Raw genomic sequence first — 26,751 nt, forward strand, 5'->3', positions numbered from 1 at the left:
CTACGACTTTCCTGCTGCCCATCTTACAGCTACTTCTGTGGTATTAGTACCCTACTATAAAGTATGCATACGAGGGAAAAGGCAAAAGTGAAAATCTGGCTTCCAGTGTGTACAACTGGTAAGAAGCTTGAGAGTAGAAAGCTAAGACACCACTTTGGATTGTCTGATTTTCAGCCAATCCTGATTCCCACTGGCAATGGGAATTGAAAGTTAGCAACATGTATAAACACACACCACACAGAATATTTATATCCATTTATTTGGGAAATTGCTTTGCCTGTAAACTCACAACTGATAAGGCACATTGTTGCAAAATCACGGGGGAGATGGGAGAGAGACCAATCCAAGGATCTGGATAAAGGGCAAAGGGCCATACTTTCAATAGTGTAGAGAGCTTCCTTGTGTCTCCCCTTCCCTCCTCCTACTTCACAACACAAAGAGCCACGCATCTCCAAGTCCAGTTGGCCTCCTCCTCACTCCCACTCTTGTTATCAAGCTTCTTTTAAAGCAACACATCCTTAAAAATGAAGTCCTTGTTGTGTTTTTTGGATTATACCATGTCCAAAAAACACTGCTTGGAAATTCATTCTCTGTCATGAATTCCCAAGAATTCATGTAGAACAACTGGTCTACATTAAAGCCTTGGCAAGATTCTTGGCCAAGCCAAATCAAAAACCCAGCAGATGGTGCCCAGGGACAACAGTTCTGCTAAGAGATGATGAGTTACTCCTGTAGGGTACAGGATCCCAGAGCTGGTCATTTTAGGTGCCAAGGCCCTTCTGTCCTTGGAAGCATGAACAGGTCTGTGTCAATTCAATACTGCAGCCATAGGAAGCCATGACAGCTACAGATCATTCAAATACAACACAACAAATTAATCCAAAACCAAATTTTCCCCTTAATTCACCTGAATTAAAAGATAAAATAGAATTATTCCCTCAGTTATTCTCAGGAAATGACAAAATGAAAAAAAGCATTCAGAGAGTATACTGGGTGATATTGGAGTGTACTGAATCCATTGTCCCAGCAAGACAGAGGAGGGATTTCCACACAGAAAGGACAGACTAGAAAATGTACTCAACAGTCATTTGGTTCAAGTGAGTCAAGGGTTCTGCCCATCCAGATGGGTAAGAACTTCTCCAGAGTATTCATAACATACAGAGTTTGCTCCACTGATATTCAATAGCCTGTTTGCAATCAGCTAAATTGTCAGGACATGCAACCAAGAGGAGATGTGACATATGTGGTAACATCAGTGCGTCTGAACACAAAGAGCATCACAGCAATCACTGTGTTTCTGAGCTGTACATGGAAATTCCATGCCGTTTGTCAGCTTGTTTCCTCTGATTTATGGAAGAGGTAGGTCATCAGCAAAACAGTGCAGAAGGATCACTCTTCAGGAGACTAACAAGATGAAGAGTGGTGTCAGTGATGTGGGTTCACATGTCATTATCTACACTAATCATGTCCACGAGGGACGTAAAAGGATAACACCTGTCACAACAGCTGATCACTGTGCAGAAGAGGCGCCCTGGACAAGGGCAATCAGCAGCCTCTCCCGAAGCAGCTCAGGGCTTGGCCTGAGTTCCTTGTTATTCAGTAAAATACAAACAGGATTTGCTAGGAGGCCATCCATTTTGCAGAGTGTCCTGCTAAATCAGGGCTGCCTTGAGAACCTGATATAATTCACCTTCTAGAGCACAGAGTGTCCTTCATGACAAGACAGTGCACACAGAAGAATAGTGTCTAAATCACCTGTTGAGAATAATTTAAAAACAATGAGGGGCTTCAGAGGACCACGCCCATTACACAAATAAATAAACAGTAGAGTCCAGGGACGAGGCAACCAAAGGATCCAGATCAGGTGTCCTTTCTACTATTTAGATGATGAGCGTTGCTCGTTTCATTCAAATGTAGGTCCTTCTGACTAAATTTTTTAATGAGGGTTCCAGGAACTAAGGCCACCAGGGCAATGGCCAACAGCTTAAAGGCAGTTTCCCAGGAGAAAAGAGCATCCAGAGAAGTCAGGGTTGACAGGATGGAGCCCGTCTGCACACAGATGAAATTATATGGAATCAAACCTTGAAGAAGAAAAGGGAAAGAGCCTGTTACTGGGGAGCAGGAAAATGAAGAACAATAGTCCTTCAGAAATGTCACCAGGAATTCACAACAGTGACTCCAGTTTTGTACTGTTTTTGCCCAATTCCTGACCTCTAATCATATTACGTCTTTCCCTTCTTTTCCACTCTTGCCCCTCCTTTCCTCACTTCCCACATACATTTGTCTCATTCAGCAAAAGGACTTGAGATGGTTCACAAAATACATATACTACAGTAAGATTAGACATTTTTTTAAATAGGAAAAAACAAAATGAATGGAGAATAAAACAAAATGAGAGAAGAATAAACAAAGTACAGTTAGTACTTAAGCAAAAATGCATAAAGTTCACTCATTTGCTAGAGGTGACCCCAAATTTGGTTCTGAGCGCCCAACAGCCAAAGTAAAGAGAAGCACCAGCATTATGAGGTTTACAGTACGCCTGTGATAAAAACAGGTTTCTTAGAAGCAGTAGTACTACTCATGTTCTGTACTGTCTGTAAGAGGTCATCAAATCCACTGGATCCCACAAGTCTGACTGGTGGCTAGAGAGGCTGGTTGTATAACAAACCCCTGGTGAAGTTGTTAAAAACACATCCTCAGGGCTTCCCTGGTGGCGCAGTGGTTGAGAGTCCGCCTGCCGATGCAGGAGACGTGGGTTCGTGCCCCGGTCCGGGAGGATCCCACGTGCCACGGAGCGGCTGGGCCTGTGAGCCATGGCCGCTGAGCCTGCGTGTCTGGGGCCTGTGCTCCGCAACGGGAGAGGCCACAACAGTGAGAGGCCCGCGTACCGCAAAAAAAAAAAAAAAACACATCCTCGGGTAACACCCCAGGGATTCTGGTTACCTGGGTCTGGGGTAGAACCCAGGAACCTGCATTCTAACAGCCTCTCCTGACCCCCACTCCCAAGATTCTGATTGGTTTGGGACCCCCTGATGATCTGATCCACTCCTCTAGTAGATGATGCCTCAAGATCATAGACTCATGAAGGTCACACAGCTTGTCAGAAGGGTAACTAGAATCTCAGGCTCTGGAGTCTTTCCAAGTCTCGTGCCACCTGGGTGATTACAGGCTGCTAACAGAGGTGCTGAGGCATGCTGTCTAAAACGCTGTCTGACAGAATTAGCCGTGGTAGATTCTGCTTCAATTTAAGATCTCAACTTCTCTCAGGAATTCCCTATTAATAGCAGCTGCTCAACCACAGATTTGTCATGTCTGACCCAGAGCCCTGAGTAGCCTTCCCTTCCATGTTCTAAAGAAGGGTTAAGAGAGGAGACCCTTGCCTTAGGTTTAGAGAGGGTGGTTTGCTTCCAGTGTGGAGAAAGTAAGTCAGTGATTTTACAGGCTGTTAACAATTTTACCATTCACATGGAAGTGGTTCAAAGCTCATACTTAGAGAAACACTGCTCTAGTCCTAGCCCCTCATTTGGCCAAGTGGCCCATGAGGGTAAGGAGCTTGTTGAAGGTCATAAAATTGTCAGAAGGCAAGAAGGAACCGCACTAGTACCAGCTCTTCCTAAGACAGATCTTAATCAAAACGGGCCAAAGAAAAAAAAAAAAAAAAAAAAAAAAGGGGCCAAAGCCAAACAGGAAGCCCCTTGCTCTGACCCTTCCCCTGCCTCCACTTGCCTTCTGCCCACATCCCCTCACTCCAACTCTGCTTTTACTGAGCCCTTACTGTGGGCCAAGATGTGTGTGTTACACAGATTACTCTTCTAATCCCAAGGCCTGGCACAGTGCTTGGCACACAATAGGCATTAAATACAGTTACAGAATGAACAATCCCTATTTTTTCCAGAAGTATTTTTATGGGTTTTCATGTTCAAGCCCGAGTAGGTCTGCAGTCAGGAATAATTACTTTAGATAAGGCCTTTCGATGCTCTTCATGAGCCTGTGCTCGCAGAGGCAGGCACATGCCCAGGACAACTGTGAGACTCAAATTTACACACCACGTCTTACCGATAAGAACAGAGAAGAAAAACTGCACGATGGGGATGTTCAGAATTGGGGCCGAGAGGTTCAAGAACCAGTTTGGCGTCATGGGGAAAAGTCTCAAAAACAGTAAGAAAAAAAACAAGCTGTTTCTGTTCTCCTCCACCTGTAGCCAAAGAAGACAAGGCCATTAAGAAGCAGAAAGAGTCTCCAGGTATTGAAAATCTGTTAGCGCCAGGCACTGTTCTACATACTCTATTTTACATATTCTATAAATTCCAGGGCAGAGATTCTTTTCCTCATTTTTAAAGTGGAGGTACCTGAGGCTCAGAAAAGTCAGAAACCTGCCCAAAGACACAGGCTCAGAAAAGTCAGGAACCTGCCCAAAGACACAGAGCTGGTAGTGATGGAGCTGGGATTTGAGCTCAGATCTGCGTCTCCTGGAGACATCAACAGGACCCCTGGGACATCCTGAGGCAGGACAGAGGACCACTGTGGGAGATCTCTGCCCCTACTCCCCTCAGGGCCACGTGGTAACTTTCTGGGGGCCCGGCACTTAGATGTACCCCCTCGCCTTACCTTCCTCTGCAGCAGGGCCACTCTGTCAGGAAAATAGGAGACCACCAGCTGTTTGCCAAAAACACTGGAGAGCAGGTAGCAGCATGTGGCACCCACCGAGGTCAGCACACAGCACAGCAGAAGCCCCAGCCATGGCCCAAACAAAGCACCGGCTAAAACATTCTGCAAAGAAAACAAATCCTCTGCCATGAGAACATCTGGCAGCTACCAGCCATCTTGTCCTGGAGCCCAAGAGTCCTAGGTTCCCTCCTCCTTCAGTGATTTTCCTGGAGAAAACCTAACTCCCACTCTAAAGAGATGAATGAAAAGTGATGAAGGGGCTTCCCTGGTGGCACAGTGGTTAAGAATCCGCCTGCCAATGCAGGGGACACGGGTTCAAGCCCTGGTCCAGAAGATCCCACATGGGCGCTCTAGAGCCCATGAGCCACAACTACTGAAGCCCGCGTGCCACAACTACCGAAGCCTGCGCGCCTAGAGCCTGTGCTCTGCAACAAGAGAAGCCACCACAATGAGAAGCCCGCGCACCGCAATGAAGAGAGTAGCCCCCGCTTGCCGCAACTAGAGAAAGCCCAGGTGCAACAATGAAGACCCAACACAACCAAAAATAAATAAATTTTTTAAAGAAAAGAAAAAAAGTGATGAAGGAGCTGGGAACTACAGCCCCGGCCTCGGTCTCCTCACCTTTGAAACTGGGAAGAAGATTAAAACCTCAGCGGGCGAGACAATTAAATGGGGAAATCTGTGTATACAGCCCCCAGCCTGCCACTTGGGCTGTGCAAGGCCCCGCCAGCCCTGGTGCCCTAGGAAGAGGCAGCAATGAAGCTCACAAGTTATTTCTGCTACTTTAAATAAACACAAACCATGAATTTTCCCTCAGGAAGACCTCATAAGCTTTAGAAAATGTCTCATGTCTTTCCTTCCTGTAGGAATTACTTCTCTATAATGCTAACACTGGGGGTTCCATGTTGACCAGAGTTCTAGCTGACACTCAAAAAAGCCTTAGATTGACAAAAATGGAAAAGTGAACTAATACTTCCTAAGTGCAGTCTGGCTGGTAGACATCATCCTGCCAAACATGGGATCCAAGAGAGAAAGTAAAAGGGGAACCTGGAAGTGAGAAGGTAGGGATCTCCTCAGCCCCTACTATGTGCTTGACTACAGGTCTGATTTAATCCCAACTATGACCCTGTTTAGTATACCATCCTCACCCCTTCTATAGGTGCAAGATTAAGCATCGTGCCCAGAGTCACACGAGGCAGAGACAGGATTCACCTCCAGGTAGCAGCTGGCTCTTTGCCCTGAAGAGGGATCAGCTCAAGAGAGAAAGAGGTACAGGGGAAGCCCCAGGAGTCAGTCCCTGGCCTCAAGCACCATACACACCCCCATCTCTCCTGGCAGAATGTGTTTGCTTTTCTTCCAGTTTCTAACAAACTGCTTAGGTGGATCCAGCCTGAGCTGAATGTTGGGGCCGGAGGGAGAAGCAGGGCAGAAGGAAGCTTTCAAGTCTTCCTGCTCAGTCACCCAATCATTCAACAAGTGCTGAGGGCTGCTGTGTGCCAGGCAGCACACCATCACCATGCCAGCCCCTCTGCACCCACTGTGTCATTTAATCCTCCCGTGTAACAATCCTAGGGGGTTACATAGGAGAATGCCGGTTCTACAGATGAGGAACCAGCGTTAGAGAAGTTAAATGACTTGCTCAGGGTTACACAGCTGGGATTCAAACCCAAAGCCATAACAGATATATACATTTATACCAACCAGCTTAAAATGCTGCTGGGAGGACAGCACAGATTCTGCTGTATCATCTGAGATGGCAACTGATGAGAAGCACCCAAGAGCCCCAGCACAAGCCCAGGTCTAACACTGTGGCTCCCGAGAGCCAGGGGGCCGCCTGGACAACCAGAATGACTCGTCCTCTCCACACAGGGAGACTTCCCAATCCTCTACAGCCTAACATCACCATGAACAACCTGCATCTGTGCGTCAAACATTTATAAAGGCACTTCCCTGGGCCAGGCAAAGAAGCACATAGGCTGAGAATAAGGAACAGGTCCCGACCTCAAGGAACTCACAGACTAGTGGAGAAAAAAGATTTTAAAAGAATCACCAGGGGCTTCCCTGGTGGCGCGGTGGTTCAGAGTTCGCCTGCCGATGCAGGGGACACGGGTTCGTGCCCCAGTCCGGGAGGATCCCACATGCCGCGGAGCGGCTGGGCCCATGAGCCATGGCCGCTGAGCCTGCGCGTCTGGAGCCTGTGCTCCGCAATGGGAGAGGCCGCAACAGGGAGAGGCCCGCGAACCGCAAAAAATTTTTAAAAATTTTAAAAATTAAAAAAAAAAAGAAACACCAACGTGCGGAGGGGGAGAGGTCTCAAGGACAGTGCTCCACACCTACCCAATCCTTAGAAACAAAAGCAGCATACCTGAGAGGAAAGGCAGGCTCTGGAGCTGGGCGGATGTGGGTTCAGACCTCAGCCCAACCCCCTCCTCGCCTTGTCACCTGGGACGGTTACTTAACTTCTCACCATTCATTTCCTTATCTGTAAAATGTGGATAAAATTGCCCATTGTTGGCTCTTAGGAGAATTAAATAAGGTCGTGCAGGTAAAGCAACTAGGACAGTGCCTGACACAGGGAAAGCCATCAACAAATGGTAGCCACAGTAGTCTGTCCTCTGGACCGTAGGATCTGCAGCCTAAGGGCCCCTCTACAAAGACAGAAGGTGGCTTCCCGGGAGGCAGGCACAGGAGGAGGATACTGACCAGGAAGCTGGAGCCAGGGATGGCAAAGCCCTGTTTGTAGAGGTAGGCACTGCAGAAAAGCAGGAACACGTAGGCCTGATGCTCCTTCCGGTACTCTTGAAGGACCTCGGAGAGTTCCCGCAGCTCGGCCAGGTCCGAGGGGAACCACAGTGACCTGAGATTTGGAAAAGCAGATGGAAACAAGAGTCCAGATCAGCCTAATACCTAATAAAGTCACTTGTTGTGTCTTCTTTCCAAAGTAGGTTTATAAATGTGATCACCATCTGGTCTGCTGGGAACACACACTTAATGGGAGGCCAGAATAATGGATGACCTGATATAACACAGCAGAGGCAAGGAGAAGAGCCTTGGTTTGGAAGCAAGGGACCTGGCATAGCATCTCAACTCTGCTACTGTCCAGTTGTGTGATCTCAGGCTAGTCCCTGAGCCTCAGTTTCCTTATCGGAAAAATGAGGGGTTGAAGGTGGATAATCACTAAGTTCCCTCTTAGCTCTCAGGTTTTATGAACTATTCTTAAGAGGCAAATGGATTAATTTCTAGGCAAGTACTAAACGTCCTAAACTGCCTTTCTTTCTAGGAGTACCCCCTCCCCCTAAGCTTTAGGCCAAGGACAATTCAAACTTCACAGTGCTCCAAAGTTACTAGGTAAAACGACTGCTTTATCAGTCACAAAAGAGCCAATTAAAGGTTCCCTGGGAAAGTATATTTGTCCATACCATAAACATAATCTTCTTGATAATATGTCAGGCTTGGAACCAACCCTTTCAAAGAGCCTGCTTTTCACCCTGCCTCTCTATATGATCCTCAGTGCACTCTGAACCCTGTACAAGGGTTACAGTGTAAAGGCTACCTTGCCTCTGCCAGCTGAACAACTCTTGAATCCATCAATGATCAATTATAAGCAAACCCTCCTGTTTCTCATCAGAATATTTCTCTTAGTATGTCTGACACCCACAGTAGAGTCTTCCCAGCTAGAGTAGAAGAATACAGTCACTGAAAACAGCTGTCCTAATATTCAAACATCAGTAACATCCTTGACCCGCTTCCATTAACTTTATAAACAGTATGCTGGTTTATCACGACAAATCAGCCCGGTAGGTATTTGTACTGCCTCCTGCCTCAACCTGTCAGGGAGTAAAAGGAAAAGAGCAGAGACAGCCAAGAAAAGACAGCAGATAATTAATTAGTGAATAATTTAAAGTTGTCTATCAACGTTTCTCCTGAAGACCGGATGCCTTAAAGCCCCAAGGGCAGACCTGACATAAGTGTAGTGAAGTGAAGTGGGGAGGACAATGGAGTGAGGCTGAGAGCAGTCGTTAAGAAGGGGCTGCGGGCCGCATAGCACAGGGAGATCAGTTCGGTGCTTTGTGACCACCTGGAGGGGTAGGGAGGGTGGGAGGGAGGGAGACGCATGAGGGAAGAGATATGGGAACATATGTATATGTATAACTGATTCATTTTGTTATAAAGCAGAAACTAACACACCATTGTAAAGCAATTATACCCCAATAAAGATGTTAAAAAAAAGAAGAGGCTGCGGGTCCACATAGAGGCGAAGGTCGGATGCAAACGGGGATCAGGGCTGGGCCTGGGAAGGCGACGGGAACATCGCTGAAGAGGCGATCCAATGGCGGGAACAGAGGTGCTCCAGCAGGATCCACCCAAGGTAGGGCGCCGCGTTTCCCTCCGCAAATCACCACCCCAAAGGCACCAGAGAGCACTCCCGCGCAGCCGGCAGCACGCAGGTCCCAGACAGGGCCAGGCCCCGCTCTCGTCCACCCGGTCTGCCCAAGACCGTGTAGACGCGGCCCAATCTCCAGTCCCAGAACTGAACCCCAAATCCCAGCCCCCGATGCCTCCGATCCAGGAACCCGAAAATCCGATTCCTAGACCCCATCCTCGGACCTGGCTCCCTTCCTCTGACCCGAACCCCGGCCCCCGTCACCGCCGCCACGCACCTGTCTCCAGCCTCCTTATCTGTGCCCAGTGTCGACCCGCGGGGCAGTCGCGTCGACAGCAAGTACAGGGCGAAGGTGCAGCCGGCAAAGACCAGGAGGAGGCCGAGCACGGGACGCATCTCGGCGCCAGCAGCACCCGGACCCGCCCCGCCGCGGAGGAGCCTGGAAGCAGCGCCAGGAACCTCGCTGCTAGCGGACTGCTACAGCGGAGCGCGTTAGTGGACGGACAGGGGCGGGGGTCCGCTCCAGGCCCCGCCCCCATATCCTGGCCCCACCCCCGGCCCGGATTCCGCGTGCAGTTGGCTCCAGAGTCCAGCAGAAAGCTGTCTTGCAGCCCCTCTGCGCTTGCGTCTGCCCTCCTTCCGCCTGTATATCTTTTTCCTACGTTTATATCTGTCCCGTTCTCCACTTATTTGCAGGCTCTCTGCCAGGCGGTAGGTGGTCCGGGGTGAATCACCAGACCTGCCCACAGCGAGCTTGCAGTCTAGTGGTCAAGACGGCCTTGTCGACCACCAGGTGTAACACAAAGCAAATGCAGCCCGCGTAGAACCAGAGGCTCCAATCCAGTGCGGTGGGATAGTCAAAGCGACCACGGAAATACGGAGAATTTCCTTTTATTGAACGCCTACTATGTGCCCATTATCCTTAATCCTCACAACAATTCTGCAAGGTTGGTATTTTTGTCTTTATTTAACAGATGAAAAATCCAAGTCTCAGAAAGATTAAGTGACATTCCCCAAGAGAGTCACGATTAGAATCCAAGTCACCCTGGGTTCAAAACTAGTGGTCTTGCACTGAGTGGATTCATGGAAGAGGTGGGGTTTGAGTTTACCATAAAGGATGAGCAAGATTTCCACAACAGAGACAGGAGGGAGAAGGTGAGCTGGGGGCCCCAGTAGGGCACTAACATGCAGTTTCCTTGAAGCCTAAAGGTGTGTGAGAAATGAGTGAGAAGGTGGGAACAAACTGGAAAGCATGGAAAGGCAGCTAAGGAGTTGGATTTTTTTTTTAATATTGTACGTGGGGAGACACCAATAGAGGCGTTTAAGCAAGAGAATGATGTAGTTCCCGTTTTAGGATGTGTTGCCCTGGCAGATGATTAGACTACATTCTGAGTTTGTAGCAGCAACTGTCTTGGTGAGAAAGCGATCAGGCCTGAGCCAGGACCACAGCAGTGGGGAGGAAGGTGGACAGACTCGGAGGAGTTGAGTTCGTAGGACATGGCTGATTAAATGGAGAATGACAGGATTCCAAAATGTCACAAGCCTGGAAAACAGAAACCGTCCTTGTTGTATCATTCGAAGGCCCTCCTGGGCCAAATAAAGAGCACCTGTCAGAAGTCAAAGTGCACAAAGTCCTAGCAATTCCACGTCTGGGAATTTAACCCATAGATATGCCTGTAGGTAGACAAAGATGTATGTTCAAGGGTATTCTCTCAACTTTGTTTTGATATGAGGATATTGGGAACAGCCTAAATGCCCATCATTTGGGGACTATCGAGGTTAATTATTGTATATTCACAAATGGAACACTAAGTAGCTTCCTGAAAGAGGGAGACAACGTTATGTATCCTGATACAGTACAGTAGCCAGATAGATGGCTAGGATAAAAATCAAACAAGTTGGGGGCTTCCCTGGTGGCACAGTGGTTGAGAATCCGCCTGCCAATGCAGGGGACACGGGTTCGAGCCCTGGTCCCAGAAGATCCCACATGCCGCGGAGCAACTAAGCCCATGTGCCACAACTATTGAGCCTGCGCTCTAGAGCCCGCGAGCCACAACTACTGAGCCCACCTGCCACAACTACTGAAGCCCACACACCTAGAGCCCAGTGCTCCGCAACAAGAGAAGCCACCACAATGAGTGGCCCGCACACCGCAAAGAAGAGTAGCCCCCACTCACTGCAACTAGAGAAAGCCCGTGCGCAGCAGTGAAGACCCAACGCAGCCAAAAATAAATAAAATAAATTAATTTAAAAAAAAATCAAACAAGTTGCAGTGTTAGACTATACTATGACTCATTTGTAAGAAGAAGAAAAAAGATATCCTTTTCAAAATACTGAAGCATTTATGAATGAAATGACTCAATGTCTGAGATTTGCATTAAAATAATGGGATGGGAGTGTAGTGAGTAGGGATATAAATAAAACAGGATTGGCCATTGAAGTGATAATTGCTGAAGCTGGATGATAAGCACATGGAGGTGGATTTTATACCATTTCCCCTATTTCTGTGTGTGTAAAATTTTCCATTTTACAATGCGGGGAAATGTTCTCAGCCTTCCAGTCTCATTTTCTCCCTTCAAGTCTCCCATTCCAGCTAAACATGCACCGTGTATGCACCGTGTTCGTTTGTGCCTCTAACACTCTTCTCTGGAAAACTTCTCTGCCTGAAAATCCCTACTCTTTCAGCAACACCCAGAGCAGTTGTCACCTCCTCTAAGAAGGCTTCTCCAGCTCCTACAGTCAGAAAGGTTGTGCCTTCTCTGTGCTCGGGGCTGCCTGTGGAGTGTCTGTATTCCTGTGATAGCAAATACTGTGCTCCAGTGTCATCATCCATCTCCTCAGGAGACAGTGAACACTTCTGTAAATGAGACAAGGTCTCACCATCCTATGTCTATGCAAACCCTTAGCCCTGTGCTTGGCTTATTATTGGCACTTAATAATAGTTTGTTAAATTAATGGACCGGGGGGCTTCCCTGCTGGCGCAGTGGTTGAGAGTCCCCCTGCCGATGCAGGGGGCAGGGGTTCGTGCCCCGGTCCGGGAAGTTCCCACATGCTGTGGAGTTGCTGGGCCCGTGAGCCATGGCCGCTGAGCCTGCGCGTCCGGAGCCTGTGGTCCGCAACGGGAGAGGCCACAACAGTGAGAGGCCCGCGTACCACAAAAAAAAAAAAAAAAAAATATTAATGGACCGGGTCTACGGAGGAAATGGTTGGTTGTTTGGTGTGGAACGTGCTGATTTTGAGAAGTCAGAGGAGTACAGGGGAGAGAAAGTGAATGAATAACAATATTGAGCTTGTGCTAGAAGTGTGCAGAGCAGAGAACGAGAAGAAAAGCCCCTGCTCTCAAGGACTTCACTTTGCCTTTGGTTGGGGGAGAGGATGGAGAGAGTTATAATTATAGAGCACGTTGGTGCCGCAGAGGAAACAGACATGGCCAAGCTTCCAGAGGAGCAAGTGTCATCATCCCTCTTATGGATGAGTGGCTGAGCAGGTGTTCAGATGGAGTCACTGTGAGGGCTGATGAAGCCCACAGCTGTGAGTGCTGAGCAGGACTGAGCCCTCATCGGCCCCTCCTGAGCCCATGCTCTTTCTCTGCCCCACACTGCCTCTCAACAAGCAGGTGAAGATCCAGAGCTCGGGTTGAATATTCAGATTTAGAGGTCATCTGTCTAGAGGAGACAGTTGAAATGGGAGGAGGGAAGGGCTCTTAGGGAGACCATGAGAGGGAACGTAACAGCAGCTGACATTCACTGAGTCTAGGCACGCTTACCCCACAGGAAGACTTCTACATGCATGAATGCATTTATTATATAACAACCTTCATGAGGCAGGGGCTCCTAACAGCCCCCACTTTACAGTCCAGAGAATGGAAACTTTGGCAGAGTGAAGTCAGTCGACAGAGGTCACACCCCAGCAAACAGCAGAGCCTAACCACTTATCCTACCTGCCTTTTTCGGAGAGAAGACGGAGATCAGAAGCCTGGTAAGAAAATAGTGGAACTGGTGAAAGAGAACAAGATTTCATTCAGGGATGTTGGGTGAGAGATAGGGTGGTGGGGGAAGAGTGCACTGGGGGCCCAAGAAAGACTGTTAGAAAGGAACCAGTGCACAGTGTCAGAGTCCGTGGGAAAATCCAGGAAGGAGACCTGAGGGGCTATGGGACTCGGCCAACACCAGGTGACAAGGGACCTTTGACAGAGCTCTTCTGGGAGATGCAAACCTGATCGCCTACAGGCTCACTGCCCAAGCCCCTGCTTGCTGCCCCTGACTTACCCACCTTGCCTCCTGTTCTGATTCCTCCTGCTCAACCTGTCTGTTTCGGGGAAGGGGCCCTGCTCCCCACTCTCAGCCCGCCTCTCCCCAACCCTCCTGACCCCCAACCCAGCACCTGCAGAGCCAGCTCTAACCAGCCGGTGTACCGCCTGCAGGCTGTACAGCCTCCCCCGAGGCCACTCACTTGCAGCACATACCAGGCAGCCTGTAAAGGGCAGCGGCAACCCTCACCAGGGACACATGCTGGACTGGGGAACAGGTAGGGGCTAGTGGTGCAGGGGAGTGGGAGGGAAGAAAAGCCAGGAGGCTCCAGTGAGAGCAAATTAGCCAGCCGCTCCCCATGGGCCTTTATCATGGGGCTCGACCACGTTTCCTGGCTTAATTGGATCTACACGGAGCAATTGAAAGGAGTAGCTCTGATCAGACCACATGGCTTTGTTTCCCCATCCCCGCTCCAGCCACAACCAATGGGAACAGCATGGACACCTGCCCCAGGAGGAGGATCTGAGGGCTGGATCCTCTCCCTGAGCTTTGGGATTGGGCCATATAGTAAGCGAGTGGCCAAGGACCCAATGGTCCCAAGGACCCCAATGGTCCACAGCTGCCCTGTGGAGGGAGTGGAGCTGAGTCAGAGAGATACATGGCAGAGCACAAGGGTTAGTAAAGGCCTATGGACTCTTGTTGCTGAAGGTCCAGGGCATCCCCGTCCCTGCCCTTCCTGAGGTCTGATGGCTCAGCTCTCCCTGGGGTTCCACAAGTCTCCTCTCTCTGATAAAGTCCAGGTAAATATGAGTGGATTTCTGTTGCTGGCATCCCAGGTCAGGAATGAGAACATGGGGCAGGGGTCTGAGGGTGGGAGGTTCTACGTTTAGGTTTTGGGAATGAGTGTGTTGATGTCTAAAACAGAATGCAGGTGGCTCCCTCGAGTCCCTAAGGACAAATCCACTCCATTCTGTTCAATAGACATCTGTTGAGCACCTGCTTTGTGCCGGGCATTGTGTTAGGTGCCAGGGCAGCAAAGACAAATAAGCAGCAGCTGCTCTTGTGCTGCTCACAGTCTTGGAGGAGATACAGACGTGGAAACCTATTACAATATGGATTAATACAAGCAGCGATGGTAGCACATACAAAGTGGGTGGTGGAGGGGAGTCGTGGAAGAGCAAGCCCGGCTTGGAGTCACCCAGGGATGCCTGAGGGTCCTGGAGGGTTTTAGCTGAGGTGCAAAAACAGGAGCTGGGGAGAGCAAAATCTCCTAGGCTTCAGGACAGGTGGGCTTGCTAAAGGATGGTATTGGGACCACCTGGAAGTTGCGAAGAGGAGTGAAAGCAAAAGCCAAACTCTCTTTTTCCCAGGGAGCCTGGGAAGTGGGCAGTGGGCCTCCAGAGATAACAGAGACAAGAGTAACAGAGGTGCCTGGGAGAGAGGTCTAAGGCAGCGAAGGGTGGGCACCTCTAGGGAAATGGGCTGTGGCTGGGGGTGGAGGCCTGGTCTTTCCTCACAACCGAACATGGCTCCATAAGGCTCACAAGATAATGGGGAGCGTTCATTTAATCAGTATTTCCTGAGCACAGACTGCATTGTAGGTGCCACACTAGGCACACGGCCTCTGCCTGGCAGAGCAGCCTAGTGGAGAAGACAGACAGACAGTAATCAAATAATCATACACATAAATGTAAATAAACGCAGCTTAAACAGTGAACAGTGCTACGGAAGGACAGGTCCAGTGGGCTCTGTGGAGAAATGAGGGCCAGGAAGACTCCCCTGGACCATCCAGCTAAGGTCCAAACATGGAGTGGGAGATATTGGTGAAGACAGGAGGGAACAGGGTAGGCTGCAGTTTCATTGCATCTTGGGTTGGGTATTTAGACAAATACACTGACAAAAGGAAGGGAAGAGAGGCAAGGGTAACAAGAGACAGAGAGGAAAGTTCCAGAGGCCTTGGGAGAAAGATTGTGAGAAGAGAGTGGCCACACCTGTAACTGCCTTCATTTCACCTGATCACTGTTACATGAAACACATTGAATTCACCTCCACTCCAGGCAACAAACTTCCTTCCTTTACTCCTTCATTTATCTATCTGTTCACCCACCCACCCACCCACTCCCCAGTGAGCCGGGCACCATGCTAGGAGACGCCAGCAGGAGAAGCTCAGAGACACCCACTGGCCTGAGGAGCTTATACATTGATAGAAATGCTATTCCTGGCATTTTCTTGATGTTGTTTTGATCCCCTGCTTACCAAGGAAGGCAAAGAGCACAAAGAAGTGACTGTGCTAATCAAAATATAGGACCAATAAAACTCTAAAAAAGAAATCAGGACCTATCAGCACCGGGATCTCTGTATCCACCACTGCTGAGGAAACGTGGGAAGGAGGAAGGCTGAAAAGATGTGCAAGTGGGCAGGAGCCTCGCTGAGCCTTACTCCTTTCAGAGTTCAGACATTCACTGCAGGCATCCCTCACTTAAGTGGAATAGACTCTGGATTTGCTATATAGGTATAAATCAAGTGTGCCATGCTGGATTACATTCACAGAGTTCCATCATTTTTGAAACAGAGAGTCTGTTTCTTTAAAATACGGCTCTCCACACAGAAAGCAGTAGGAGAGCAGTCACTTGGACGGGGAGGAGGTTAGTGAACCTATGACTCGGGAATCCCAGGAACCTTCCTGCAGTGGCCACGGCTGGGGGATGGGTGGTGTCCACCCCTCTGGCTCTGTCTCCACCCTGGGCATCTGACCTCAAGTGGTTCTGACCTCTCTGACCTTGGCCCTTGGGAGGGCCTCTTGACTTGGCTGCTGTTGTCATTTCAGATTCATGGATCGCACCTCTTCCTAGGGAAGCCTGAGAATTCCTCAAACTGGGAGCTTCGGGTGCGCCAAGAGCAGACCGGTTAGTGCTTTGAATTCACATGTTGGCAAAACAAGTTATTTAGCATCGCTCCAAAAGGTTAACATTAATTACCTCTAACAGGTGGGATTATGGATAGCATATTTTCAATTTGCATCCGTGCATTTTTGAAATTTCCTTCAACAAGTACAGATTACATTGGTGATAAAGAAAAACAAAACATTTCTTAAGTATTGCTTCAGATGAGGGTTGCATGTAAAGTGATGCTTCTTCACCTTAAGTGAAAAACAAGCTCTGCTTTTTCTCTCCTGCCTCTCACTCTATCCCTTGTCCCTGTGAGCAAGGCTGCCCCACTGCTTCATCTGCTCTTCTTCCCTCATCCACTAGTCCCAGCAGCTGCCTTCTTGGTTGTTGGTCTGTCCCCACCTCCTCCTGCACTAGCCCCACTTTAAACAAGGCAGGAAGCCATTCCCCCTCTGTGCAGAGCCCGGAGGGATCTGGCACAGAGAACATGGGGTCGAGTCCAAAGTGATGTCTCTAGCCAGTCCTTCCCTTAAGATGCTTGCCTGGCCACTGTGATTGGCAGAAATGCCCAAGTGACAGGCAGCAGAACCAACAGTTCGGAACAAATGAGGCCCCAGGACACAGCCTAACAAGGCGCTGCGCCGTCAGGAGCCTGGCTATTTCTGACTTGCCCTATTTAGGGGCTCCCTTCCCAGGACTGTTTCATAATCCAGGATCACTTGATATTTTGCAATATGACATCCACAGGACATGATTTTAAAAAAACAAAACAAAAACCCTGGTTATTCCGTACTTTTTATGCCTTGAGGAGAAGGCGAGGTGAAGCTTTAAAAATCCTGTAGTTGTAGCATTCTTGATGTTACTGGTACCCGGGTGTCCTGACAACAGTTACATTTGCAACTCTGGGCAAAGAATAGGTTGGAAGACTGTTTCAACATTTTCGATCAGTACAAGATCATAGCGACACAACTGGGGCCTGTGAAAATAAGATGAAATATGCTCGTCAATACAATAATAAAAATACCCCATTCTAGTAGAGTAAATTATATCATCTCTTTCAGATATAAAATTATTTAGCAATTATTTTTAATGTTCTAGGGAAATGCTTGTGCTAAATAAGCAAAGCCACATCAACAACAGCAAAAAAATCAGGGTGTAAAATTTTATTTACCATATAATTTCAACTAGGTTTAAAAGCAAATAGAAAGGGACTTCCCTAGTGGCACAGTGGTTAAGAATCCACCTGCCAGTGCAGGGGACATGGGTTCAAGCCCTGGTCCGGGAAGATCCCACATGCCGCGGAGTAACGAAGCCTGTGCGCCACTACTGAGCCTGCACTCTAGAGCCCGCAAGCCACAACTACTGAGCCCGTGCACCTAGAGCCCATGCTCCACAAGAGAAGCCACCACAATGAGAAGCCTGTGCACCACAACAAAGAGTAGCCTCCGCTCACGGCAACTAGACAAGGCCTGCATGCAGCAACGAAGACCCAATGCAGCCATAAATAAATAAATGATTAAAAAAAAGTAGAAGATTAGAAAGAAATAACCAAAAATTTTAACAGTGGTTGCCTCTGAATAATGACATTATCCGTGGTATTCTTCTTCTTCCTCCTAACACTTTCTGTACTTTCCAGATTTTATAAAATGAATATATATTCCTTTGATAATCAGGGAAAGAAGTATTTAAAAGTCCCAGTTTTAAGATGTAATAACTGGGCTTCCCTGGTGGCGCAGTGGTTGAGAGTCCGCCTGCCGATGCAGGAGACGCGGGTTCGTGCCCCAGTCCGGGAGGATCCCACGTGCCACGGAGCGGCTGGGCCCGTGAGCCATGGCCGCTGAGCCTGTGCGTACGGAGGCTGTGCTCCGCAACGGGAGAGGCCACAACAGTGAGAGGCCCTCGTATCATATAACAACAACAACAAAAAAAAGACCCAATGCAGCCAAAAATTAATTAATTAATTAATTAAAAAGAAAAAAGATGTAATGACTATCCTCTTAGGAAAAAAAAAACTTGTATTATTAAATGTTTTGAGGTATCCTAAACCTTCAGGAAAAAGGAATTTATAAACATAAAGTAGTAACTGCTCACATCATTTCCTGTCTCTGTCCACAGATTGAACACTAGGAATATATGTAGGAGTGGCATTACTCACAAAACACACATACCATCACAGCTTTGTTCTTTCTCCCTCTCTTTGTCTCTGCCTCTCTCTCTCTTTCTACACACACACATGCGTTTATTTTTTCTGAACCAACTGAGAATAGGTTGTTTACCCCTTAATACTTCAGTGTGTATTTCCTAAGAACAAGCACAGTCTCAGTGCAGTTATCAAATTTAACATTGATATAGTAGTTGTATCCTGTATCAATGGAATAAAACATTCCAAATTTTCTGTACCTTTTTTAATGCTAGGCTGTGTTTTATCAGTTTGCCAAATTATATGAGGGTTTCTTTTCTACAACAAATTATCAGCTTGCAAGCAGCGTGGGTAGAGTGATTAGGGAGGAATCGTGTAACTCTAAGCATATAACAACATTGTTTCTTTGGATTATTGGACCGTTTGTCTTTAAGTGCATACCAGTAAATTTTTCTTGGATTACTGGGCAACTTATTTTTATCAAGTCTAGTTTTGGAAAACCCCTCACTTCTTTCATTGTGATTGATGAAGTCCTGTTAAAACGTTAAGACCAAGCAGATTGGACAGGAACCAATAACATCTTTGGAAAACAGGGGTTTGTCAGACGTTGCCTCAGCTCACCTCTCTGGATGGGCAAGTGACCTTAACTTCATTCGGAGAATCCTGAGCTTGTACCTTGGGCCTGTTACAGATCCTGTAGAGAACACCAAGGAAATGGCTGCCACTTTATCCAGATCTTGATTGAATCTTGCAAGCAGACTCACTTGGTGGTATTTCTGAAATGTTGTGGGTTCACTGGAAGGAAGAAATAATATATTTTTAAGTGCATATGAATTACCAATGAAAGAAAAGTTTTGAAGCCTACAAAATCACTCATCAGCAAGTAGCCATTTGACCCCATAGCCTGCACTAGCCAACTTTCATGGGCAAAGTCCGTTGGATTCCAAGGGACTGCGTAAGTGAAGCTGCTGACTGATGAGATGCTGTGACATTGGAAAGGTATGCGCTGCCTACTATAGGCCAGACAGCATCCTCATCTCTTGACACATTTCTCCAATCCCCTGAAAAATTCTGCAAGGTATTATTGTCTTCATTTTACAAACAAGGAAACAGATGCTTTCAAAGCTGAAGCTCACCCAGGTCACAGGGCTTCTCTGTAGCAGTGCAGTGATTAAAACCCAGTTCTGGCTGAGTTCAAATTTATGGTCTTTCCATTAAACTGCATTGCTAGATGCACAGGTATATTTTTAAGCCAGACTAGATACTAACTTATTTTTTTTTAATGCAAGCAGCCCTATAAGTTCTTTTTTTATTTATTTTTAAATATTTATTGACTTATTTGGCTGTGCTGGATCTTACTTGCGGCACGCAGGATCTTCACTGCTGCATGCGGGCTCTTAGTTGCGGCATGTGGGATCTAGTTCCCTGACCAGGGTTCGAACCTGGGCCCCCTGCATTGGGAGCGTGGAGTCTTAACCACTGGACCACGAGGGAAGTCCCTAGATACTAATTTAGAAGTTGTGCTTAAGCATATATTTTTTCAGTTCTGCCCTCAAGAGAAACCTTAAAACAGCTACAACCCAGGTTCCAATACTTTTTTTTCCAAGTGTGTGGAGATGTTTCCTACAATTGGAATCCCAAATTAAGCCTAAGGTGTATCCACTAGGGAGATTCACCTGGGTACTGTCCCTCTGGGGAGCTGCAAGAATAGGCTGTGGAGAAATGATTGCTCTAGGAATGAATCCTTAGTTTGGAGGTCGGGATGGGGTGAGGAGGTGCCTGTCAGCCCAGCCTCACTGTGCAGAGCAGAAGTGCCACAAGTAAAACTAATCCAAAAGGTTGCCCAGATTTTGGTTTCTAAATACTATCTCCACAAAATGGAACTAGGGCTCCCTGGAGAAATGGTTGATTCCAGGGCTAGGGCAGGGAAAGTACAAAGTGATCCTGGAACAACATGTGTGCCAAAAGTAAGGAAACACTCAAAGAGTGATGGAGATGTTCAAAAGAATATAGAATCACACCCATTAGGGTGGCTACTGTGAAAAAAACAAAAACAGAAAACAAGTGTTGACAAGGATATTGAAAAATTGGGACCCTTGTACACTGTTGGTGGGAATGTAAAATGGTACCGCCACTATGGTAAACAGCATGAAGGCTCCTCAAAGAATTTAAAATAGAACCACATGATCCAGCAATTCTACTTCTAGGTATATACTCAAAAGAATTGAAAGCAAGCTCTCCAAAAGATATTTGCACACCCATGTTCATAGCAGCATTATTACAATAGGCAAAAGGTAAAAGCAACCCAAATGTCCATCAATGGATGAACGGATTAAACAAGTGTGATTTGTACCTACAATGGAATATTATTCAACCTTAAAAAGAAAGGAAATCCTATCACATGCTACAACATGGATGAGCCTTGAAGACATTATGCTAAATGAAATAAACCAGTCACAAAAAGATAAATATTGTTTGATTCCACTGATATGACATATCTAAAGTAGTCAAATTCATAGAAATAGAAAGTAGAATGGTGGTTGCCAGGGAGTGGGGGAAGGGAGAAATGTATGTTGTTACTTAATGGGTATAGAGTTTCAGTTTTGCAAGATGAAAAAGTTCTGGAGGGACTTCCCTGGTGGTCCAGTGGTTAAGACTCCACACTCCCAATGCAGGGGGCCTGGGTTCGATCCCTGGTCAGGGAACTAGATCCCACATGCCACAGAGAAGATCCCGTGTGCCACAACTAAGACCTGGCGCAGCCAAATAAATATATAATTTTTTTTTTTTAAAGTTCTGGAGATCTGTTTCACAATAATGTGAATACACTTAATGCTACTGAATTGTACACTGGAAAATGATTTAAATGGTAAATCTTATGTTTTTATTACCACAATTAAAAATGCATTAAAAAAAGGCACTGGCCAGATTTGGGACAATTTGAATATCAAAATAAATAATGATAGTAACTGATTATAATTCCCCATTGATAAAATATAAAAATCTGGGAGTCTGAAAAAAAAAATCTGGGAGTCTGTATTGATATATTTGGACATGAAACAAATAAATGAATAAATAAATGAGAAAAAATGCCTTTCCTAAATGTTGAATTAGAAAAATCACCATATGGCAGCCATCAGAGTAATAATTCAACCACAAAACATTAAAACCAGTGGGTAAAAGTTTGAGGAGTAATGGACCATTTACATGGTCTCAAAGTACCTACCCACAAAATACTAATTACAAAGGGAAAAATAGTAACCTTAAAGTGGAGAAACTTGGCAGAAATCACTTTAATTGCTTGATCCACATTAATGAAACAATCAAAATTGTGAGCCTCCTAATAGGATGCACTGAGACAAACATTACGTCACCTTTGTGGTGTCTTTGCCAAAGATGCATGATCTGAACCTAATCGTGAGGAAACATCAGGCAAACCCAAACTGAAGACATGCTAAAAATAATTGACCTGTAATCTTCAAAAGTGTCAAAGTCAAAAGAGTCGAGGAGGGCTTCCCTGGTGGCGCAGTGGTTGAGAGTCCGCCTGCCTATGCAGGGGACACGGGTTCGTGCCCCGGTCCGGGAAGATCCCACATGCCGCGGAGCGGCTGGGCCCGTGAGCCATGGCCGCTGAGCCTGCGCGTCCGGAGCCTGTGCTCCGCAACGGGAGAGGCCACAACAGTGAGAGGCCCGCGTACCGCAAAAGAAAAAAAAAAAAAGAGTCGCGGAAAGGCGGAAGAACTGTTCCAAAGTGAACACTGAAGAAGCAGGAAAACCAAATGCAGCCAGTGATCCTGAATTGAATCCCTTTGCTACAAAGGACATTATCAGGACAATCAGTAAAACTAGAATGGGGTCTCAGGATCAGACGGTAGTAATGTATCAATATTATTTCTCTTATTTTGATGGTCAATTGTAGTTATGTAGGAGAATATCCTTGTTTGTAGAAAATACACATTAAAATACTTAGGGTTGATGAGGCAGCATGTTGGAAATTACTGTAGAATGGTTCAGAAAAAGAAAAGGCTCTTAGTACTACTGCAACTTTTCTGTAAACTTTAATTTTCCACAATAAAGAGGAAAAAAAAAAAGCTAATAGGAAAGGAGTGGTTTAACCAAAGAGGCTTATTAGCAGCACCACTCTGGTCCTCTTTTGATCAGAGTGTAGCAAGAGAACAAGGGATCCCTTCCCACTTCTCCAAGGGCAGCTATGGAATCAGGAAAGGGCAGGGACTCCAGGAGAAGGTGATGCCACCTGCAGATGGCAGAACCCAGTGGGGGTACTAGGAAGGCGGGAGAAGAAAAAGGAGATCGGGAGCTGATCAGGGTTGTCCATGAGTAGAGGTAAGATGCTCTCTTCCTCCTAGAAGGATGTCTGGAAATACATGGGGAGGCACTAACCAAGCGTTGGGTTCATACAAGAGTAAATAGAGTGAGAGACAGTGAACTGTGAGTTCTGGCAGTATGGTGCACTAAATACCCTGAAAGCATTCATAATAGTGGATACAATTACAAACAACAAAAAACAAAACAAAAAACCTTTTAAATTGCACTGAACTAAGAAGAAAGGAAAGAATACTGAGAAACCCTCAAAATATGTGAAAGCAGAAATCCAAATAGATAGGAATCCTGAAATCACCTTTTGTTGGTCTTTTTTGAAACTTTGTAACCTTGAGCTTCAATTTTCATGGCCTTGCAGTGCAGTAGGACATGAAACAAAGTCTATGGACCCCTCAAGGTCGGGAGTTGAATAGGAGAATTCTGGGGGAAGAGTGAACTAAACATGAATTTGAAGTAAAAACCTTCTACCACCTCAGGTGACAGAAAGTCCCCACCTCGAATCTTGGCGCTATGAGGAGCTAGGGGGCTGAGTGCCCTTCACATGGGTCAGCAGCTAAATTCAAACTACTTGTGGTCTGAGAAACCTCAAGTTTAAAAATTAAAGTGGTCTCAGATGGATGGTATCTCCAGGAACTTGACAGGCAAACGCAAAATCTTTCTGGAGAAATCTACTCCTCAGATCCTCAAAGAATTCCCGCACATAGTGAAATAATTATTATAATAATAAAGGCATTTCTAAGGGGGGTGGGGGGGAAGCTGCGGGGTGCAGGCTTTATGGCCGCCAGCTGCGGGCGGGAGGACGGATCCTGGCGGGTGGGGCAGTGCAGCTGCCGGCTCCACACAGCGCCTGCGCAGCAGCTGCAGGGAAGGGGCACCTCCTGCCTGGGCTGGGTGCGAGTGAGGAGGCCGGCAGGACTGAGTGCTGGGACATGGGACCACCAAAACGAGCTTCCCAGCGGAGCCGCGTGCCCGGGGCACCCCTGCTCTGCAGGCAGGGAGCAGGCAGCCGCCTCCCCGCTGCACCAGACCCTGATGAGACCCAGATTGCTAACTGCAAAAAGAACTGGAAAAATGCAAAAGACTGGAACGATTAAAACCTACCAAAGACTCCTCAGAATTCTCAAAGAGCATACAAACGTGTGCTTTCATGTAAAAAATGTGATGCGCAGACTACCACACTCAAGCAACCTGGCAAGCACTTGCCGGTGACTGTCACTCTCAGGTTTCACTGTGGAATTTCAAACTGCCTAGGGGTGTGAGAAAAGATTAAGGCACCAACCCCCAAAGTAATGGCCCATAAAAGGAAAGAGAACAAAAGGAAGTCCACCACTGAGTACTTCTGTTCTAGGGAAGGGGGACATGTGGCCAGAAGAGCCTGACTTCCCATAATGTCCTCAGGAAGACCAGAATATCACCCTGATGATGCAGCCCAAGAGTGTTTTGCTGTTTCAAATTGAAAATTGTCATGAGGAGGAAAAGTCCATTCTGGTGCTTGAGGGGACCTCTCAAACTGAAGGCTTGTGTTCAGCTGTCTGAATAACAACCAGTAAAAACTACAGGAACAAAATCTCTCAAGAAAGGGATTTTTAAAAGAGACACGACAGGGCTTCCCTGGTGGCGCAGTGGTTGAGAGTCCGCCTGCCAATGCAGGGGACACGGTTCGTGCCCCGGTCCAGGAAGATCCCACATGCCGCGGAGCGGCTGGGCCCGTGAGCCATGGCTGCTGAGCCTGCGCGTCCGGAGCTTGTGCTCCGCAACGGGAGAGGCCACAACAGTGAGAGGCCCATGTACCGCAAAAAAAAAAAAAAAAAGAGACACGACAGGGACTTCCCTGGTGGAGCAGTGGTTAAGAATCCACCTGCCAGTTCAGGGGACATGGGTTCGATACCTGGTCCGAGAAGATCCCACATGCCGCAGAGTAACGAAGCCCATGCGCCACAACTACTGAGCCTGCGCTCTAGAGCCCGCAAGCCATAACTACTGAAGCCCACGCGCCTAGAGCCCATGCTCCGCAGCAAGAGAAGCCACCGCAATGAGAAGCCCGTGCACCACAGCAAAGAGTAGCCCCCGCTCACCACAACTAAGGAAAGCCCGGGCGCAGCAATGAAGACCCAATGCAGCCAAAAATAAAATAAATAAATTTTAAAAAGAAGAAATAGAAAATCTGAACAGACCTATAATAAAGAGATTGAATTAGCAATTAAAAACAAAAAGCAAACCTACAAAGAAAAGCCCAGGCCAAGATGGCTTCATGGGTGAATTTCACCAAATATATATATTTTTTAATTTTTATGTATTTATTTATTTATTTATTTATTTATTTATTTTTGTCTGCGTTGTGTCTTTGTTGCTGCACGCGGGTTTTCTCTAGTTGCAACAAGCGTGGGCTACTCTTCATTGGGGTGCGCGGGCTTCTCACTGTGGTGGCTTCTCTTGTGGCAGACCACAGGCTCTAGGCACTCGGGCTTCAGTAGTTGTAGCTTGTGAACTCTATAGTGCAGGCTCAGTAGTTGTGGCACGCGGGCTTAGTTGCTCTGCGGCATGTGGGATCTTCCCAGACCAGGGCTCGAACCCGTGTCCCCGGCATTGGCAGGCGAATTGTTAACCACTGTGCCACCAGGGAAGCCCCTCTACCAAATTTTTTTTTTAACACTTTTTTATTTATTTATTTATTTATTTTTGGCTGTGTTGGGACTTCCTTGTGGTGCGCGGGCTTCTTATTGTCGTGGCTTCTCTTGTTGCGGAGCATGGGCTCTAGGCACGCAGGCTTCAGTAGTTGTGGCCCATGGGCTCAGTACTTGTGGCTCGCGGGCTCTAGAGCTCAGGCTCAGTAGTTGTGGCACAGGGGCTTAGTTGCTCCGCGGCATGTGGGATCTTCTGGGGCCAGGGCTCAAACCCATGTCCGTTGCATTGGCAGGTGGATTCTTAACCACTGCGCCACCAGGGAAGCCCCTCTACCAAATATTTAAAGAAGAATTAACACCAAATTCTTCACAAACTCCTCCAAAAAAATAGAAGAGGAGGAAACACTTCTCAACTCATTCTGTGACACCAGTATTATCCTGATATCAAAACCAGACATCACACACAAAAAGAAAACTAAAGATCAATATGTCTTATGAATATAAATTCAAAAAAGTCAAATAAAACTAGCAAATCAAATCCAGCAAAATATAAAAATGATTATATACCTTAACCAAGTGGGATTTATCCCAGAATGCAAAGTGGATTTAACATGCAAAAATCAATTATTTTAATCCACCATATCAATAGAATTAAGGACAAAAACAAATGGTTATCTCAATACATGCAGAGAAAGCATTTGAGAAAATCCAATATCCCTTCAATATAAAAATACTCAAGAAACTAGGAATTGAAGGAAATTCCCTAACCTGATAAAAGGCATCTACAAAAAAAAAAGTTAATATGTACTTAATATTAAAAGACTGAATGTTTTCTCCCAAAGATGAGGAACAAGACAAGGCTGTCTCTTGCCACTTCTATTCAGCTTAGAAAGAAGTTCTAGCCAGGTCAGTTAGACAAGAAAAGGCGGGGGAAAAAAAGACATTCAGATTGGGAAGAAAGTAGTAAAACTATCTCTATTTGCAGATGACCTGATCTTGTACATAGAACATCTTACTGAGTCCTCTAATGAGTTAGCAAGATTGCAGGATACAAGATCAGTCAGTTGTAATTCTGTACACTATCAATGAATAATCTAAAATGAAATTATGGAAAGAATTCAATTTACAGTAACATGAAAAAGAGTAAAAGACTTGGATTAAATTTAACAAAAGTGCAAGACTTGTACACTGAAAACTATAAAACATCACTGAAAGAAGTTAAGTAAGACCTAAATAAATGAAAGATACCATGTTCATGGATTGGAAGACTTACTATTGTTAATACAGCAGTACTCCCCAAATTGATTTGCAGATTCAAGACAACCCCTCTCAAAGTCCCAGCTGCCTCTTTTGTTTTTTCACAGAAATTGACAAACTGGTCCTCAAATCTATATGGAAATTCAAGAGACCCAGAATAGCAAAACAGTTCTGAAAAATACCAAAGTTGGGAGATTTA

General features: G+C 46.7%; 2 protein-coding genes across 3 annotated transcripts in view; both read right to left on the reverse strand.

Annotated features, from left to right (window-relative positions):
• Positions 1-240: 240 nt before the first annotated feature.
• TMEM41A (transmembrane protein 41A) lies at positions 241-9,568 on the reverse strand. Its single transcript, XM_004278447.3, has 5 exons — positions 9,330-9,568; positions 7,372-7,525; positions 4,609-4,770; positions 4,057-4,195; positions 241-2,081 (listed from the first exon to the last, which is right to left on the reverse strand). Exons 1-5 carry the CDS (start codon positions 9,446-9,448, stop codon positions 1,861-1,863), a joined length of 795 nt encoding a protein of 264 aa, XP_004278495.1. The 5' UTR covers positions 9,449-9,568; the 3' UTR covers positions 241-1,860.
• A 5,858-nt stretch (positions 9,569-15,426) lies between these two features.
• Positions 15,427-26,751, reverse strand: part of LIPH (lipase H) — a 46,179-nt gene continuing 34,854 nt past the window's right edge. For both annotated transcript variants that reach the window (XM_004278448.3, XM_033403198.2), the window contains exons 9-10: positions 18,952-19,125; positions 15,427-17,166 (exon numbers count right to left, since the gene is read on the reverse strand). In XM_004278448.3, coding sequence (XP_004278496.1) covers positions 17,079-17,166; positions 18,952-19,125 — 262 coding nt within the window. In that variant the 3' untranslated portion in view covers positions 15,427-17,078. The remainder of the gene's footprint in view (positions 17,167-18,951; positions 19,126-26,751) is intronic.

This window comes from Orcinus orca, chromosome 5, assembly GCF_937001465.1.
Source record: "Orcinus orca chromosome 5, mOrcOrc1.1, whole genome shotgun sequence".
In the NCBI taxonomy this organism is placed as follows: Eukaryota; Metazoa; Chordata; class Mammalia; order Artiodactyla; family Delphinidae; genus Orcinus; species Orcinus orca.